Source organism: Vulpes lagopus, chromosome 5 (genome assembly GCF_018345385.1).
Source record: "Vulpes lagopus strain Blue_001 chromosome 5, ASM1834538v1, whole genome shotgun sequence".
Lineage (NCBI taxonomy): Eukaryota > Metazoa > Chordata > Mammalia > Carnivora > Canidae > Vulpes > Vulpes lagopus.
This window is the reverse complement of record NC_054828.1, coordinates 76,676,562-76,694,958: the sequence shown is the minus strand read 5'-3', so window position 1 is coordinate 76,694,958 and position 18,397 is coordinate 76,676,562. Positions and strand designations below refer to the sequence as shown.

At 38.1% G+C, this 18,397-nt stretch overlaps 1 protein-coding gene across 1 annotated transcript in view; it reads left to right on the top strand.

Annotated features, from left to right (window-relative positions):
* Positions 1-18,397, top strand: part of NOTCH2 (notch receptor 2) — a 165,122-nt gene that overhangs the window by 65,795 nt on the left and 80,930 nt on the right. The window contains exons 3-4 of the mRNA XM_041754312.1: positions 7,278-7,537; positions 11,367-11,702. Of these exons, the coding sequence (XP_041610246.1) occupies positions 7,278-7,537; positions 11,367-11,702 (596 nt within the window). The remainder of the gene's footprint in view (positions 1-7,277; positions 7,538-11,366; positions 11,703-18,397) is intronic.

Below are 18,397 nucleotides of genomic sequence, written 5' to 3'. Positions count from 1 at the left end.
TGAGAGTCTATGTTTTTATTTATTTGAGAGAGAGAGAGGGAGAGAAAGAGGGAGAGAGGGAGGGAGAGCGTGCACACAGTTGGGAGGAGGAGCAGAGGGAGAAGCGGACTCCCCTCAGAGCAGAGAGCCCAACGCTGGGCTCCATCACAGGACCTTGGGATCATGACCTCAGCCAAAGGCAGATAGTTAACTGACTGAGACACCCAGGTGCTACTGGGGCTCTGTTTTAAAGAGGTATTTGATGAACTAGAATCATCTTGTAGGAGGAGGCAGGCTAGCCCAGTATTTGGGGTACATGGGCTTTGGAGTCATATGTGGGTTTGAATCTTGCCTCTGCCATCTCCTACCTGTGAAATCTTAATCCTGCTAAGCTTCAAGGTCCTCATATATAGAATGTGGATGATAATATACTAATACTGTTATTGGGAATAATAAAAGAGATAATAGCTGTAAAATGCATGGCAAATACATAATACACAGTAAGTGCTTTAAAAATGTTGGTCATTCTTATCACTGTTATTATCTAAGATTAGAACAGCCTCCAAAATGGTAAAAAAAAAAGTCTGGAAATAATTTTATACTAAGGCATAATCCAAAGTACTGAATCCTGTAAAAAAGAAACGAAAGGACCATCATAATTGTCTTTAAGTTCTTAAAGGGATGCATGTTGAGCAGAAGGCTTGTTTTTTTATTCTAGAGAATGGTGATAGCTACTAAATGGAAATTTTAGGGAGACAAAAGAATTTCTTAAATGAGATATAATTCACATAGTATTAAATTTACCCCTTTAAAGTGTACAATTCAGTGGGATTTAGTATATTCACAGATACGTGTATCTAGTTTCATTTTTTAAAATATTTTTATTTTTTATTATTTTTTTAAGATTTTATTTATTTATTCATGAGAATACACAGAGAGGAGAGAGAGAGGGGGGCGGGCAGAGACACAGGCAGAGGGAAAAGCAAGCTCCATGTAGGGAGCCTGATGTGGGACTTGATCCTGGGTCTCCAGGATAAGGCCCTGGGCTGTAGGTGGCGCTAAACCGCTGAGCCACCCGGGCTGCCCGTGTATCTAGTTTCAAAACATTTTTATTATCCCTCACCCTCAAGAAGCTCTGTACTCCTTAATAGTTTCTCTGTTTTCCCCTCCTCCCAGCCCCTGAGAACAATAATCTCTTTTCTGTTTTTATAGATTTGACTATTCTGGATGTTTTGTAAAAATGAAATCATACACTGTGTGGCCTTTTGTGTCTTCTTTCACTTAGCATTGTATTTTCAAGGTTCATCCATATCCTAGCATGTATCAGATTTTCATTCCTTTTTAATGGCCAAATAATATTTCATTGTATGGATATACCACATTTTATTTATCCATTTATCAGGTTATGGACATTTGGGTTGCTTCTACTTTTTGCCATTATGAGTACTACTACTATGAATATTCTTTACAAATTTTTGTGTGAACTTACACATTTTCAGCTATCTTGAGTATATACCAAGGAAAGAAGGCAGAATTGAAGATAACAGAAAGAAAACTATCTGATAATGAGATCCCCCCACACTGAAGACTGTTCTGTTGTTGAAGTAATGAGCCATTCATTTTATTTTATTTTATTTTATTTTATTTTATTTTATTTTATTTTATTTTTTTTTTTTAACAAACTTTTATTTATTTTTTTTTTAATTTTTATTTATTTATGATAGGCACACAGTGAGAGAGTGAGAGAGGCAGAGACACAGGCAGAGGCAGAAGCAGGCTCCATGCACCGGGAGCCCGACGTGGGATTCGATCCCGGGTCTCCAGGATCGCGCCCTGGGCCAAAGGCAGGCGCCAAACCGCTGCGCCACCCAGGGATCCCCTCATTTTATTTTACTTAGCAAATGCATGGTGTTTACTATGTGCCAGATACCATTTTAAGTGCTTCTCAATTACTTAAAGACCCTATGAGGTAAGCACTATTATTAAATCCATTTAATGGGATGCCTGGGTGGCTTAGTGGTTGAGTCTCTGCCTTTGGCTCAGGGTGTGATCCTGGGTTCGGGGATCAAGTCCCCACATCAGGCTCCCTGTGAGGAGCCTGCTTCTCCCTCTGCCTATGTCATTGCCTCTCTGTCTGTGTCTATCATGAATAAATGAAATCCTTAAAAAAAATCCATTTTACAACAAGGAAGTTTAATAACTTGCTCAAGGTCACACATCAAGTAAACGGGGAGCTGGAATAGAAATCCATGTGGTCTGATTCTAGAATCTGTACTCCTAATAGCAAGAACAATAATGGCTCCTAAGCATTTATTAAATTCTTACTACTACTCAGGCACCATGCTTAATTGCTTATATTCAAGTGCAGACTGACATTTATTTTTTAAGGATATTTGAGAAAGAATTATCTCATTAGGTAGAAATTACCTTAGGGTGTATTGAATCCCAAGATTCTGTTATTCCAAGGATAATATCTAGCCTGCAGCTTTTAAGATGATCACAATTTATATCAAAAAGGAAACTATGAATATGAATGATAAGTATTATAGGGATTCACTCAATAAGATTTATAAGAATATGATAGTGTTATATTTAACTTAAAAGCATTAACCAAAAGTGACTTTTGAGATTGTGAATGGAAACTTTAGAAATATGGAAGGATCAAAGTTTCATGGGAAAATGATCCCATTTTTCTAATGTTCAGTTTCAAATACTGCAGAGTATATTAGGGTAAGTAGATGACTTTCACTAAACTGAACATATGAACTGGAGCTGTTTATGTGGATATATGAAGGTAGTTGTTTAAAACCAAATGAACAACAATAACAGTAACAAATGTGAATGAGAGGAAAGAGCAGTGCAGCTCAAATGTAAAGTTGGCCATAATTGATGGGGAAGAAGTAGAAGAATCAGCAATCTAGACTAAGAATTTACCAAGCTTTGAGATAGAGGGAGTCCTAGAAACTGAATGTAAAAAGATTAAAATGATAGAGACAACTCCTACAGGAAAGAGAATTTCTTTAAATGAGTATTTTTAGGTTTATTTTAAATTAATTAGTTAATTAATTTAGAGAAGGGGCGTGGCAATGGGTAGCTGCAGAGAATCTCAAGTAGGCTTCACACCTAGCGTGGGTCCTGATATGGGGCTGGCTCTCAGAATTCTGAGATCATGACCTGAGCTGAAATCAAGAGTTGGACACTTAAGCAGCTGAGCACCCCAGGTGCCCCAGGAAAGAAAATTTCTTTATGATGAAATTTCAGACTGCACTTGACAATGGGAAAATCATTGCTCTTAGAGCATAATTTCTGGGCAATAATTAGAATGAAAGTTTTGTTGCAAAGGGACAAGTAAGAACTAGATGGAAAAGGAAATTATCTGTGGAATTAGGCTACAGTTAAAGAAGTTTGGTTGTGATGGAAGAAGAATTTGGAAAAGGGAAACAGGGCTTAGTGAAAAATGGAGGTTAAAAGAGATTTGTACATGACTTCTGTCTTAGCCCTCTAGAATATCTTAAATAAGAAATTAAGTATTATGTTAAAAGTAGCTCTAGTTTCACATAAAAATAAAATGTAGTTTTATATATTGATTTGAGGAGAGTAAGTCAGTTGTAAACATTTTATTATCTCACCTAGAGTAAAAACCTTAAGCTTTTTCTTCATGGTGGTCTACAGGCTCCTCATGATCTGTCTAACAGTATGGCTCTCATGTATTTTCTGCTCCTCTTTTTTGAAATCCCTTTGGTAGAGCCACAGAATTGGCTCTGATTCCTCAACTCCAGAACTGTTTCCACTGTTTTAGGTCCGTTGTATTTGCTGTTCCCTTCTGCCTTGAACACACTTCCCCTCAATACCTGCATGGCTAGTCCCGCACTTCATTTAGGTGTTGACTCAAGTTTTCCTTCTCATTGAGGCCTTTTCTGATTTTCCTATTTAAAACCAAAATACCTCATTTTATCTACTCCTGACTATTCCCAATTCCAACCCTTCCCATTCCCCCTTTTCCTGTTTTATTTTTTTTTCATTGCACTTAACTCTACCAAATTATATATTTTATTTACTAATCTTGTATTTTGTCTTCCCTTACTAGAATTTAAACTCCATAAGTTCAAGGACTTTCCTAGCATTAGAACAATGTCTGGTACATAATAAACACAAACGTTTGTTGCATGAATGAATGAGTGCAGTATTCTTTTCAGAAACTGATGTGAGAACATTCTTCTTCACTATCATTAACATCATTATTTTTTTTTTCATTGACATCATTATTAATGAGCATGTTGGATGCTGTATATTAGAATTGGGCTTCATGTATTTTCTTACTCAGGAGTTGGCAAACTTTTTCTATTAAGCGCCAGATAGCAAATATTTATGCAAGCAAAATGGTCTCATCACAACTACTTAACCCAGTTATTGTAATGCATAAATAGCCATAGACAATCCATAAGTGAATGAGTATGGCTGTGTCCCAGTAAAACTATTTATGGACACTAAAATGTGAATTTTACATAATTTTCAAATGTCACAGAATAATATCTTTTTGGGTCGTTTTTCCAATCATTCAAAAATGTAAAAACTATTATCAGCTCATGGGCCATACAAAAATAGGCAGTGGGCCATAGTAGGTCTCCAAGCTGTATTTGCCAACCTCTGCTTTAATGGTTTCTTAAACATATCTTGGTGGAAACTTATTTTCCCATACTTGGTAGGGAGCAACAATGCAGATTAAACCCCAGTGACACATAATTCAGGAATACTCTTCTTTAGCTGCAGAAATTTTCATATTGTTTCATTTTTGTTTTCCTGGGAACCTTATGTTTTCTTTACATGTTTAGGATACTAATACTTAAATGAATTTGCATTCTCTGAGGAGATGCCACATGATAGTGTTGGGAAAGTGGTGGTGGTGTAATAGTCCAGGAGTAATGCTGGGCAAAGCCCACCCAGGTTTAGAAGTTTGCCTTATTTATAAGGCAAACTTATTTATAATTTTCGTATGGGTGAATCAAGAGTTGTCAGCCAGGCTTAAAGTCCATAGGACTGCCACTGTGAATGAGAATTGTGTTGCAGTTTCTAACATCATCCATAACAAACTTTTAAAATAAGTTACAAATGCTTTTAATAATACAGCTCAGGGTTAATTTTAGCTGTGCTACATTGGCAGTTTTTGTTCTACTTGAAAAAGAATCTGAAAATAACCTATTCTCAAATCAAGCTGTGATTTGAATAAAGCATATTTTCCTCAATAAGTGCAAAGAGAGAAAAAACAGTTTTCATTTGCAAAGCTTTTTAACATAAGGCTTTTTGTATACTTGATTTTGTTCAGTTCTTAGAATAATCCTACAATGTAGGTAACCTTATTAACTATTTAAAATGTGAGAGAACTGGGCAGCCCAGGTGGCTCAGTGGTTTAGTGCTGCCTTCTGCCCAGGGCCTGATCCTGGAGACCTGGGATCGAGTCCTGCGTCGGGCTCCCTGCATGAAGCCTGCTTCTCCCTCTGCCTGTGTCTCTGGCTCTCTCTCTCCCCGTGTCTCTCATGAATTTAAAAAAAAAAAAAAAAGTGAGAGAACTAATAATGAAATTAAGCAACATGTCCAAGGTCACAGCACCAGAACTCACTCCAAACAGGCCTTCTGACCATATGAGGTGCAGAATCCTCACAGAAACTTCAGTCAGTCTTTGGTTTTAGTGCTGTGCCCTCTCCTCGACTGCCTCTCCATTTTTAGCTTAATCTGCTCATGAAGCTACTGAGAACTTGAGCTGCTCCTTGCTCTGCCATGCTTACTGTATTCAGGTCTAGGAAGAGGGGAGCAGGCTCTAGAGCCCACAGGCACACTAGAGCTACTCACCAGCTCTGTTTTCTCCTCCAGCTATGATAGCTACTGCATAATTCTTCTGGGCATGTTCTGTCTTAGTTCCTTAATATCTGGTCTTCCTCCGTTTCTCAATAACTGGGAGATGTTACCTTTCCAACCAGTGCCTAACGAAACATCTTAGATGTGGCTGGGCAATGAGAAGAAGGAGGAAAACACAACCCCAGTGCTTCAAGCTTCAAGTCTAGGTGATAGGGAAAATCAGGACACAGAATCTGCACTTAGGGAGCCGTGATGGGGGCTGGGGGGGCGTGGGGAGTTTTATTGGTTTAAGCATGTCAGCTCTGAGGTAATGATGGAGCAGCCCTGTAGGCTTAGTTTTCTATTCTCCAAAGAGTAAAGTGGAGAAATAGGTTTAAACCAAATATATGAGTCGATAGCCAAATGGTAAAATTTATAGTTAGAATCAAAGTCTTTGTGTTACTTTTGAATGCTTCTTAGAGGTCTCATTTAAGCAACCTCTGTATTAGGAAAATGGAGACTATCCATACCTTTTTTATTTTTTTAATGCTGTTTAGAGAATGTAGAATTGTAAAAACTACACACAATTTGGTATGGGTGTATAGCTTATGAATCAATGGGTGGCATATAAAAAGATTCCATGTGGATGGAACACACCATGTGGAGACTATTATAGAATGTTATTCTTGAATTGTTTTGTCTTCTTCACTTTGGCGTTTATATGGGACCTTAGGTATTTTTATTTTATTTTAATTACATTTTGTGCTTTTTTTATTTGGTTAAAAAAGTTGCCTCCTATTTATATCTTAACAGATTTAAGTTTTGAAAAAGCCCCTTTAGCCCTTCTCTATTCCTGTACCTCCTTTCTCTTTCTCCATCACAGAAAAATGTAACCCCTGATCATAACCCAGAAATCTAGATATAGACCAGTTGATGTCTCAGTGGAAACAAGAAGAGCTTGTTATTTCTTAGTGCCTAATTGAGAGAAAGCACATGATATATATTTTTTTTAATTGAAGAGGGCAAGAGGGTCAGTCCATGCATTATCATGTGAATGTCTTAATCCTGTCAAATGGCTTAGTCAAAATGAGAAAGTTAATGAATTTAAACAGACAAGTATCAACAATATTGCATTAAACAGTGCTGTTACATCATACCATCCTGTACCTACATGAGAAGAACTATAGTTACATTTGCCTTTGATAAGGGTCATGCTGGGTCACCCATCAGGTATTCTGTCACCTAAGATTCAAAAGGACACGAGGTTGTGTGGTTAAGTTCTCTAAGCACTTCGGAGCTAAGGCAGTCTTATAGGTTGTACTTTTAGATTTCTTATTTGACAGTCTAGTATTTTCTTGAATGCACTACATTATCTTGTAAGGTTTTAGATTTACAAGGAGTCAATGGACTCCTCTTGGACTCCTCTTCATGGACTCTTCATGGACTCCTCTTTTTTTGCCACACAGATGTCCAGAGGGTTTCTTGGGAGAATATTGTCAACATCGAGACCCCTGTGAGAGGAACCGCTGCCAGAATGGTGGGACGTGTGTGGCCCAGGCCATGTTGGGGAAAGCAACATGCCGATGTGCCCTGGGGTTCACAGGTGATGATTGCCAGTACTCAACCACTCATCCCTGCTTTGTTTCTCACCCCTGCCTGAATGGAGGCACCTGCCACATGCATAGCCGGGATGACTATGAGTGCACCTGCCAAGTTGGTTTTACAGGTAAGAAATGTGACTCAGAGCTGTTTTTTCCTATTCTCAGTGGATATTTTTCTTTAGCGTCTCTTAGATCTTGACATGTTGCTCTTAAGGATCCTCTAAGTCTAGTGCACATTTAACATTATGATAAGGAACTAGGGTATTCCAGACATTTATCTTTAACTTTGTTTTGAGAGTTCTAAGAAGGGAGAAAGAGAAAGAGAGAGGCAGAAGTATTTGCCTAAAGTCTGCATGTCAAGATTGGGGATCAGAACTATACTTTACTGTCAGTAGAAGAAAAGCTATCTGTGCTGTTGGATTACCTGATTCTTGAAATCTCTCCCTAGACATTCAGAGTATCTGGTTTTATGTACTCTGAAAGTTCTTTTTGCGTCTGCATTGCCTTGTCCTCATCCATTAAATTTTTGTATTCCTTGGAACCCTGTTTTGAGCCATATCACAGTTCTCCCCAGGGAATCTCACTGTCTCCAGTGGCTTCAGCTGTCATTATCTTCATCAGTTGCTGGCGACTCTTATAGTCATCCTTTTCACTCCACCCCCACCCTGACATTCAGGCTCCTATTTCTAACTATCTGTTGCATATTACCCTTGGAAACTCGACAGGTACCTCACACTCAACATGTTGATGTAAATAGGTGATAGTGATGTACAGTCCAAGTATTTCAAACTAGACTCCCCTCCTCCCTTACCTCACTTAGACTCAGGCACCTAACTCAGCCCCTGCAGCACCTCTCACCTGACTACTCCTCTCCATTTCCTCTCCTGCTCTGCAGTTGAGGTCTATCCTGTCCATGACAGCTCAGCCCTCACCTTGGCTCCTACAGGTGTTTTCCTAACTAGTTTCCTTGCCTTTACTTTCTCCCCATCTTGTTTACCTGTCCCATTGCCACATCTTTGATCATAAATACCAATCTTCTCACAAACTCACCTGCTTATAATGCCTAAAGACTTTTCATCATCTATAAACTCTTCTACATGGCTTCCATAGCCCATCATGGTCTAGGCCTTATGTCTTTTTATAGCTTCACTTCCCACAAACATCCAGCTCTAGTCACACCAATAACATTCTCATCATTTCCTGAAAATGTCATACTTCCTGTTGCCTCTGTGCACACCACTTTGCCTGGAATGCCCTTTTCTACAGTTGGTGATTGCCCAATGTTATTTAATATTCTGTCTTAGTGACTTTTTTGTGATTCCTTTAAACAGTTATTTTGTTCTATTATCTTATGTGTCACATTTATTGTAATAATTTTTTACATGTTTCTCATCTGATTAGATTATGAGTTCTTCAGAGGTAGGTCTAAGCTTATGTGTCTTATGTGTCACATTTATTGTAATAATTTTTTTACATGTTTCTCATCTGATTAGATTATGAGTTCTTCAGAGGTAGGTCTAAGCTTTATTCAAAATAAACTGTAGATGTTTATTAAGTTAGACGAGGAAAGCAGAACCATTCACTATTTTGTCCCCTGCTAGCCAGCAATTCTGTAAACCTGATAAGCAAAAATTGAAAACATAATCAATAAACTAGGCTGGATCAGTTAGTTTGGAATATTTGTTCTACTGACTTTTCATTAAAAAATAAACTAGACTGGATCAGTTAGTTTGGAATATTTGTTCTACTGACTTTTCATTAAAAATATTTGTTGATGGGGTAGAGGATAATTAGAATGGTCTGTTATCTTCATCATGACCATGGCAGCATTGTTATGGTGATTCATTGAAGAGATTTGGTGGTTAAAAGAATACTTTTTTCCTGATTGTCAGTTTTGAATTGGTTTGCTCCACAAGCAAAGGGAAGGCATACCTATTTATTTATTTTTATTTTTATTTTTTTTAGGCATACCTATTTAAAACATTTTAATCCTAGTAGTGGAAATGTACACAGTGGTGTCTTCTTAATAATTAAAATGTTACTCTGAAATGCTCCCCAAATTAAAACTTCTTCCTTTGCCATTAAAAGGATCTCTTCTTGATGTTCTGAAGGATTCTGATCATTTTTACACATCTGCTACTTTTGTCTTTCTTTAGTAATTACAACAGGTTAAGTTTGCCTTTTTGGTTTTGTGGTGGCCCTTATACCCCACCTACTCAGACCGTCTTAGCTTATCTCCACTCATAGTTGAAGAAACAGAGGTGGGAAGTGAGTGCCTATACGTAACACAGATTCAGGACCTTTCTGTTTCAGTTGTAGGCAAATAATCTATACACACGGTTGCCAGAAAGAACCATTTTTATCTTTTCTCCACTGTAGGTGAGTTCCTCTCAGAGGAATGAAAAAAAAATAGGAAGAAAAATTTTAGTTCCTTCTTTTTCTCTCTGCTTAGCATTCTGAGATACATGTGCTATGCCCCAATTAAAAAATATTTTTGTATATTTTTTATTGGAGTTCAATTTGCCAACATATAGCATAGCACCCAGTGCTCATCCTGTCGTGCCCCTCTCAGTGCCCGTCACCCAGTCACCCCCACCCCCCCGCCCACCCCCCCTTCCACCACCCCTTGTTCATTTCCCAGAGTTAGGAGTCTCTCATGTTCTGTCACCCTCACTGGTATTTCCCACTCATTTTCTCTCCTTTCTCCTTATTCCCTTTCACTTTTTTTTATATTCCCCAAATGAATGAGACCATATAATGTTTGTCCTTCTCCGATATGCCCAAATTTTTATTGCACCTTTCCCCTTTGTTGTGACATTCCTTGTTAGAGAGCATTTCTGTATGCTCATGTGTCATTTCCTTCTTCCTTTTAGAAAAGCTGTCATGGCTCTCATTTGTTTTTCTATGGGCGTCAAATATTTGGATATTTACTTAGACAACCAGTTGGAATACTAACAAGTTCAAGGGGTTCTCATAATCTTTAGCTAAAAACAAAAAGCTTAAGCTAATGAAAACAAAAATCCATATGAACACCAGATTTACAATTTTTTTTTCTGTCTTTCTACCTCAAAGAATTTGTTTCCTTGGAGTCATGTCTTAGGATCCAGCACATCAGAGTCTTCTGGCTTCCTCTTATATTTTCCTACCTGAGAGTCTACAAGATTTACCTTTCTAGACTTTTATTGTCATGACAACTTCTATTTTCTTTTTTCATATAGAAGTAGCCAGAGATTCTTCATCCTTTTCAAACACATCAAGCAATATTTATAGTGAGGCCACAATTAATAAAATGTTTCCCAGAATATGTGTGGGTTGTGTTTAAAGGAATTAGAAGTAGCATTGAATTGTTTCTATTATATAAGAGGTCTGTTTACTAAATGTATATTGTAGAAAAGATCAATGCATTTCAGGCATACAAAAGACATGATTTGAGAGCCTACTATAGGGATCCAGCCCCTGCCTGTGTGGTGGGTGATATAATAAAAGGAAACAGCAAATTTGAGTTATGTCTATACATGTGTAGATGATGTGTGTGTGAGAGAGTAACTTATGATTAGAGTTGTCAAGTGGGAGTTTATTAGCTAAACAAAAAGGAAGATGGAATTCTAGAGGAGCAGCTTATGCAAAGACAAGGTGTGAGACAGTAGGTAGATCCAGACCATCTTTGCCTCCAAAGGGATGGATGGAATACTGCAAGGATGGTCTTCAATGACTAGCCTATAGTCCCTTCCATGTGCTCCACTGAGTCTTTATATTTGGGTGAGGGCCCTAGGGAGTGCCTATGTTAGATGATCTTGAGGAGGTTCTGTTTTTTGGACTTTCTGTGAAGTTCATAGAGCTTGGGGATTCTCCATACAGAAGCTGATGTCGGATGGGTGGGAGATTGTGGGATGTTGAGGATGGGGCTGGCTCCCACTTCAGTGGGAAGCACTGAGTTCTGTTCTCTGTCCTTAGGTAAGCTGTGCCAGTGGACTGATGCCTGCCTGTCTCATCCCTGTGCGAATGGAAGTACCTGTACCACTGTGGCCAACCAGTTCTCCTGCAAATGCCTCACAGGCTTCACCGGACAGAAGTGTGAGATTGATGTCAATGAGTGTGACATTCCAGGACAGTGCCAGCATGGTGGCACCTGCCTCAATCTACCGGGTTCCTATCAGTGCCAGTGCCCCCAGGGCTTCACAGGCAAGCACTGTGACAGCCCCTATGTGCCCTGTGCACCCTCCCCCTGTGTTAATGGTGGCACCTGCCGGCAGACTGGTGACTTCACATTTGAATGCAACTGCCTTCCAGGTAAGGAGAGCGCCTAGTGTGCTGGGGCTGGAGATGTACCTCCAGCACCAATGGAAGGTGACGGCTGTGGCTCAGTTGCTCCTTTAGGAAATAGACTTCCCAGTGGAGAAGAGGGGAAATAAGAATTTTGTGTGTGGTGGGTTGCTGGTGAGAGGAGTTTATGGACTAATGGGGTCCATAAACAATAGAGGGTAATTTAACATGTCAGAGTTTATGAAGATGAGTAGCTAGGAAATTGTTTATTGTCCTTTTTCAAGGAACAGTAAGAAATGAAACAGCTCTGAAAAAGAGATAGGTGTATGGAATGGAAGGGAGCACAATGAAAATTAGATGTTGAAAAATATGTGTGATTAGTAAAGTACTTTAAACTAAATTGACAATAATAGTAGGTGATCAGCTTTCCTATATGCTTTCACCTCTGGAGGAATAATAGATTCCTTTCTGCTTACCCTTTTGTAATATTTCCTAGGCTCCTTGCCCTTTCCACGTAACCTCTGTGACTTTGGGTAACCTTGCCCTGACTTGAAGCTAGAGAATTTTGGAATTAGGGTGGTGCTGTGTTTGCTCAATGGGCACTCATTGATACATGCTGATAGATAGGGTATGGCACAACCAGACAAGATAGAAGCCAAAAGAGGAGCAGCATATGAGACCTTGTGGCCTTCTAAGGGTTCCATAGAAAGGGAGAAATGAAAATGAGCAAGCCTGGCCAATTCACTAACCCCTTGTAAAAACGATGAAGAAGCTGAAAACTGAGAATTTTGTTTGGGAACAGAACATAAGCAGCTGGGGCAGATGAATTACTAAGCAACAAAGATTCTGTTTTTTATACAAATATCCTTAGTACAAAAACAAAAGAAGGAAAACTGTAGTGGGGAGTAAAGTGCTAAGTAAGCAGAATTGCCTCAAAAAAGTTGTTCTAGCTACTCTTTCAAAATGGGAATCTTAGATTCTGCTGTTGTGGATGTGGTTCACATATAACGAGATTGTGTGTTTTATCTTTTGGAGATTAAAGGTCATTTGTTGGTCCTTGATATAAAGCCAAATGGTAATTAATTCATTTCATTCAGTAAAAATTTATTTACTGTCACTTGTTTTCTAGGCACTGTGGTATGTGCTTAGAAAAGACCGTTACGAGACACTGCCACATAATAAAAAACTCTATACCATTTAACTGTAAGCCACAAGAACAAGCTATTAATTGTATTGCTTTCAGTTTCTCTTTCAATGAAGAATAATGAAGATAATGCAGTCATTCTAGACACTAAATTTTATTGACAGAGTATTACTGTCATCTATATTATCTTGTAGAAGAAATAACTAAAAGGTATCTTTCTTCACTCCCATATTTCTTGGCCATATTCTAAGGGTTAAAAAGGAGACAGAAATGTAAACAATTTAATTTTATGCATATTCTAATAATCTAATAGCCTAAGTGGCTAATAATTAAGGTTAGCATGATTTATTGTTGAAAGCTAAATGTATTTTTTTCAATTGTAAGAAAATTATTTTTAATAGTTGCCCAGAACAAGAAGTTGATTTGGCAGCAAAATACTGACGGGAAGTCAGAGAAGTCAATAAAGGAAGTTTTTAGCTAAGAGAGAGTGATTGTTCACTCCCATAGTCTCTGCATTGTTCTCCATTAGCCACGATAAGAACCTTAGGGAATTCTGAGAGTGTGTCCAGGAAAGAATCTGTCAAACCAGAATAGTATCTCCTCCTTGAGAAAGGAAATAACCAGGGATTCCACAGCTGAAAGGCTGCCAGAGCTCGTGGGATGGAGTAAGGAGATCTTGGCTGTCTTTTACGCTCTGCTTGTAATTTAAAGCAAGACATTTGTTTACTCACTCATGAAGAGTGTGTGTGTGTGTGTGTGTGTGTGTGTGAGAGAGAGAGAGAGAGAGAGAGAGAGTGTGTGTGTTGGGTTTGGGATGGAGTTGCAGGGGGCGGGGAGAAGATTTGGCAAAGAGAAAACTAACATTTATTTAATGCCTTTTATGAGTTAGGCACTGTGCCAGGTACTTCTACATCCATTAGTTCAATTACACAAAAATCTTGGGGATAGGTGTCATTTTCCTAGTTTTCCCAGGTGAAATAGCTCAAGTTTGGAGATTGGTAAGTGATTTACCCAAAGTTGCACAGCTAACATGTGGTTAGGCTGAGTCCTGAGACCCAGACAGGTTATTTCCAAAGCCTGTGTATCTTACTGCCTCACACTGCACTGCTCCTCCATACTTTGAAAATGTATGAAACTTTTTAAGTGCTTTGAGATGTTTTGATTAAAAAAAAAAGTAGGAGATACTTTTAATTATGATCAAATACTCTTTGTACATATCAACCTATGTATGGCACCATGAAGACATTTAAGATAGTTAAATAGACTAGTTCTTGCCTTTTGGGGTCGCATGATCTAAAACAGATGACATCAGCTTAGACAAAGTATAAAAAAATTAAAAAAGAATTCAAAACAATGGACAATGCAGTAACACTGTGAATAAATATGTATTTACACAATTTGTAAGATTTTATGCTCATTGTTTTTATGTCCCAGGTGGAGTTTGGAAAGTACTAACTTTATTTCCATATAGGGAAATAGTGCCTGGAGATTATTTTTTCTGAGAAAGTCCTTTTCATAATGCAATACCATTCTCCTTGCTCCTCCTTCCATTGTGCTCTGCACTATTCAAGAGACTAAAATGTCACTTAAAATAATAATGACTGTCTCAATGTAAATAACACCCTTATTTGAAGAGAATCATTGTTTCAGTTCTAAAAATGGAGAAACCAAGTCAGCAGGAGGGAAAGGACTTGTTAGGGTATTCAGCGGCTCCCATGTGTGCTTCCTGCCACATTTCAAGTCTTTGCACTTTTAATTGAGGCCTACCCTAATCACTCTATTTCAGATAGTAACCAACCCCTTTCCCCTTAATTATTGGCCCAAGTCTGCTTTTTCTTTTCTTTTTCTGTAAGTAACACTTATCATCTGCTCAGGATATAATTCACTTCATTATGTCTATTGTTTATTGTCTGTCTTTTCTGAATTCTGCTGCCTCTTCCCCTCTTCAAGTCAAAGTTGGAGTCTTTGTTTCTGTTTAGTGACGTATCTCAAGCACCCCAAAACAGTGCCACATTCATAATAGGCACACCAATATTCATTGACCAAGTGGATTTACTATGCTATCAGAGTACTGAGAAGGTAATTTTGGTCTTCCCATCTTCTTTCTGGTGTCATACATCCTAGACTTAGTTTGAGTTCTCTGTAGTTCTTGTGTACTCTGGTACTGGAGAAGAAGAACTTCAGAGTCCTTTGCAACTCTGAAAGTCGCAAGTTAGTGACTACATTCAAATGGCCGAGTTATAGTTCTTTTCCTGCAAAGGACACTGTAGTTACAGTGAGTTAATTTTTAGACTTTTGTTATTGAAGTATAGTTGACATATGATGTTATATTAATTTCAGGTGCACAACATAGTAATCGACAATTTTATATATTACTCAGTGCTTAACACAGTAAATGTGTTCTCTGTCTGTCCCCATACAACAGTATTGCAGTATTATGTTCCCTAATGCTGTATTACGGACTATGTTCCCTAATGCTGTGCTTTTCACCTCCATGACATATTTATTTTATTACTAGAATTTTGTGCCTCTTTATCCCTTTTACTATTTTGCCATTCCCCCCTCCCCCCACCTCCTTCCTGGCAACCACCAGTTTGTTCTCTGTATTTGAGTCTGTTTTGTTTTTTAGATTCCACATATAAGTGAAATAATACGGTATTTGTCTTTCTCTATCTGACTTATTTCACTTAGCAAACAATACTCTCTAGGTCCATCCATTTTGTCACAAATGGCAAGATTTCATTCCATTTTATGGTTGAGAAATATGAGTTTAATATTTGAGTATTACTGTAAGACTCATGGAGAGGGGATTAAAACTGGAAAGTGACTCATCTTGTATAATAGAAAGAAGTGTTTCTCTACAGAGGGAAGGAAAAATATATTGAGTATATTCAAGAGGGAACTAATAGAATCAAACCAAGGAACAATATTTCATCTTCTCCCTGAATGATCAACTGTTAATAATCCAGATCCTTCATGGGATAGCATTAAATAAATCTTTAGTGGCAAGAAGCTCTGAAAAGGGACATTCAGCCAGAATAATTTTAACATAAGAAAAAGATAGAAAATAAATTAGTGAATTATTGATTCCCAGTATTTTTGGGTTAGGACCAATTAATGGGGAGAGAATCAGTTAGGATAGTCTTGTGTTTGTGGATATTTTAAAAAGTAGCACAGGTTATCAGAGAACAGTGGGTTGTTTGAATCTATTGGCTGTGCCTTGTGAGTTCATAGTTGGATTGGCCAGTCCTCGATGTACTTTCCTTTTCTTTCTCTGCCACACCTTTCTATTCCTCTATGATTTTTAAAAAAATTCATAAGAAGATCTCTGATCAGTCCTTTCCAAACAACTGAGGCTTATTCTCTGTGAACCACCTCTGTATTTCACAGGCTGATTATATGTGATATCCCTATATCATTAAAATAAACCTTAGGCTCATTTTGTGGCTTTTGTGTCTGAGCTTTAAAACTATTATAAATAATTCCCTCCTGCATTCTCAGATGCAAGGGCATGTGACTTTCTCTTGGGTATTATACTAATCATAATTTGGCAGGTTTCTTTAGAGCAGATGAAGAAATGACTATACCACTTTCCAGGGTACATTATTTTAGTTCCAGTTTTAGTTGATGTTCCTGGAGGTCTTTCCTATTTTCCTATCCTCAGTAGTTTGGACCATGCCATCTCCTTAGCTTTCTGTTACCTTCCCCTGCCCATCTTGCCTTTTTATATAGAAATTACTCTTAAAAAAATATTTATTTAAAGAGAGAGTGTGAGTGGGAGGGGCAGAAGGAGAGAGATTGATTTTCTAGCAGACTTTGTATTGAGCTTGGGGCCTGACTCGGGGTTCTAAGCCAAAATCAAAGAGTTGGATGCTCAGTCGACTGAGCTACCCAGGTGTTGCTAAGGACTTATTTTTTATGATGTGTCAAAGGCACTATTTCATTGAAATGCCTTCTATGTTCCCAATCCCCATGGAGATTAGAGACCTTCCTAAGGTCTTTTGCTAACTTGTATACCTCTAGCACAGCACTTACCAAACTGATGGTTTATTTGTTCATCTTTTCTAGTAGACACTTTTTTTTTTTTAACTTTTCCTCCCAGTACCCAACTTAGTGCCTGGCACAAAATTGAGACCCAATGAATATTTGATAAATGAATGAATTAAATGTGATAGAAAAGAGAATTATTGTATTCTATAATTAAAAATATATTTTATACTGAATTTCTTTCTTTTAATTCAGCTTACTCATTTCTTTGACTTTTTTGGTGCTGAAGTAAGAAGAGTGGAATCATTAGGGAGATATTAAGGGAGGTGTGTAGGAGCAGCAGCCTGGGTGGGTGGTGGGGCTGGGGGATACATGGCCAGTCATGAAGGTCAGTGAGAAAGGAAGATGTATGCCAAGAAAACTAACTGGACAGATATGGGGCCAGTTTGCTTTTGTGACAGATTTTTTTCTTGGGGGGTTGTGGGAAAAAGTAGCCTTGTAGCTCTTTTTTGCCTTTGTCTAGTTCCAGATATTCCTGTTTTTTTTTTGTTGTTTTGTTTTGTTTTGTTTTTTTTCTCATTCTTTCATCCCTATGGACTAAAGCTCTTCTGGATGACTTTTAGCCTGGTTTGGGAGAATCTTAGTTGTGTCATTTCATCTTCCTCTTTCTGCTCTCTTCTTTGTATCTTTCCACAAGCCTTTCTACCCTCACACATCCCAACATCTGAAAAATGGAAAGATATGGATGCTTTCTTGAGAGATGCTGTTCTCTGTGTGGGATGACCAGGTCAAAAGATTCTTTATGCTCCCCTGCCTCATGTCATAATTTATCAGTTACATGGGCCATGGTTTTATAATAGCACAGTCTTAAAATGTTCCTTCTAAGTTTGATTTCTCTCTTTTTGGCCTTTTAAGGATGTGAATTGGCTTTAAGCAGTAGACTCCTTTTAGTACGGTCATGTGAGCCTCTTTGTAAGTCTGTTACAACTATCCCACCCACAGGTCTGGAGACTTGTCTGTTTCCCTTTCCCCTAGAACCTTAAAATACATTTTTAAGAAGTGATTGCACTGTAACTTATTCATATAAGCCTTACCACCACCTCCCCTCCTTGGATGGACTTTCTAACAAGAATTTGCTAACTGTTTCCAAAAAGAGGTTTGTATCTTTATTTTTATAGCATAAATTCTGTCTTAACTCTGGAGGAGAACTGATTTGGTTTGAGTTTTCTCAGACATGGGAACTTTTAACCTACGTCGTTTTTTCAGATTTTTGCATGGAACTCTGGGGTCCCAGACAGCGTAATGATTGAAGCTAGTTCAGTACTGACTCCTACCTACTAGCCATATAAACTTGGATAAGTCAGCCACATGGTTGTCAACCTCTTCATCCGTAACATAAAAGGATTAGAGTAGATAATTTCTGTGGACTACTTTTATTCTGTTCATACATAATAGTATTAGCTAATATGTATAGATCAGGCACTGTTTTAAATGCTTTCTCCCTTATAATAGCTTTATTGAGATCCAGCTTGCATACCATATAATTCACTCTTTAAAGTATACAATTCAGTGGTTTTCAGTGTATTCACAG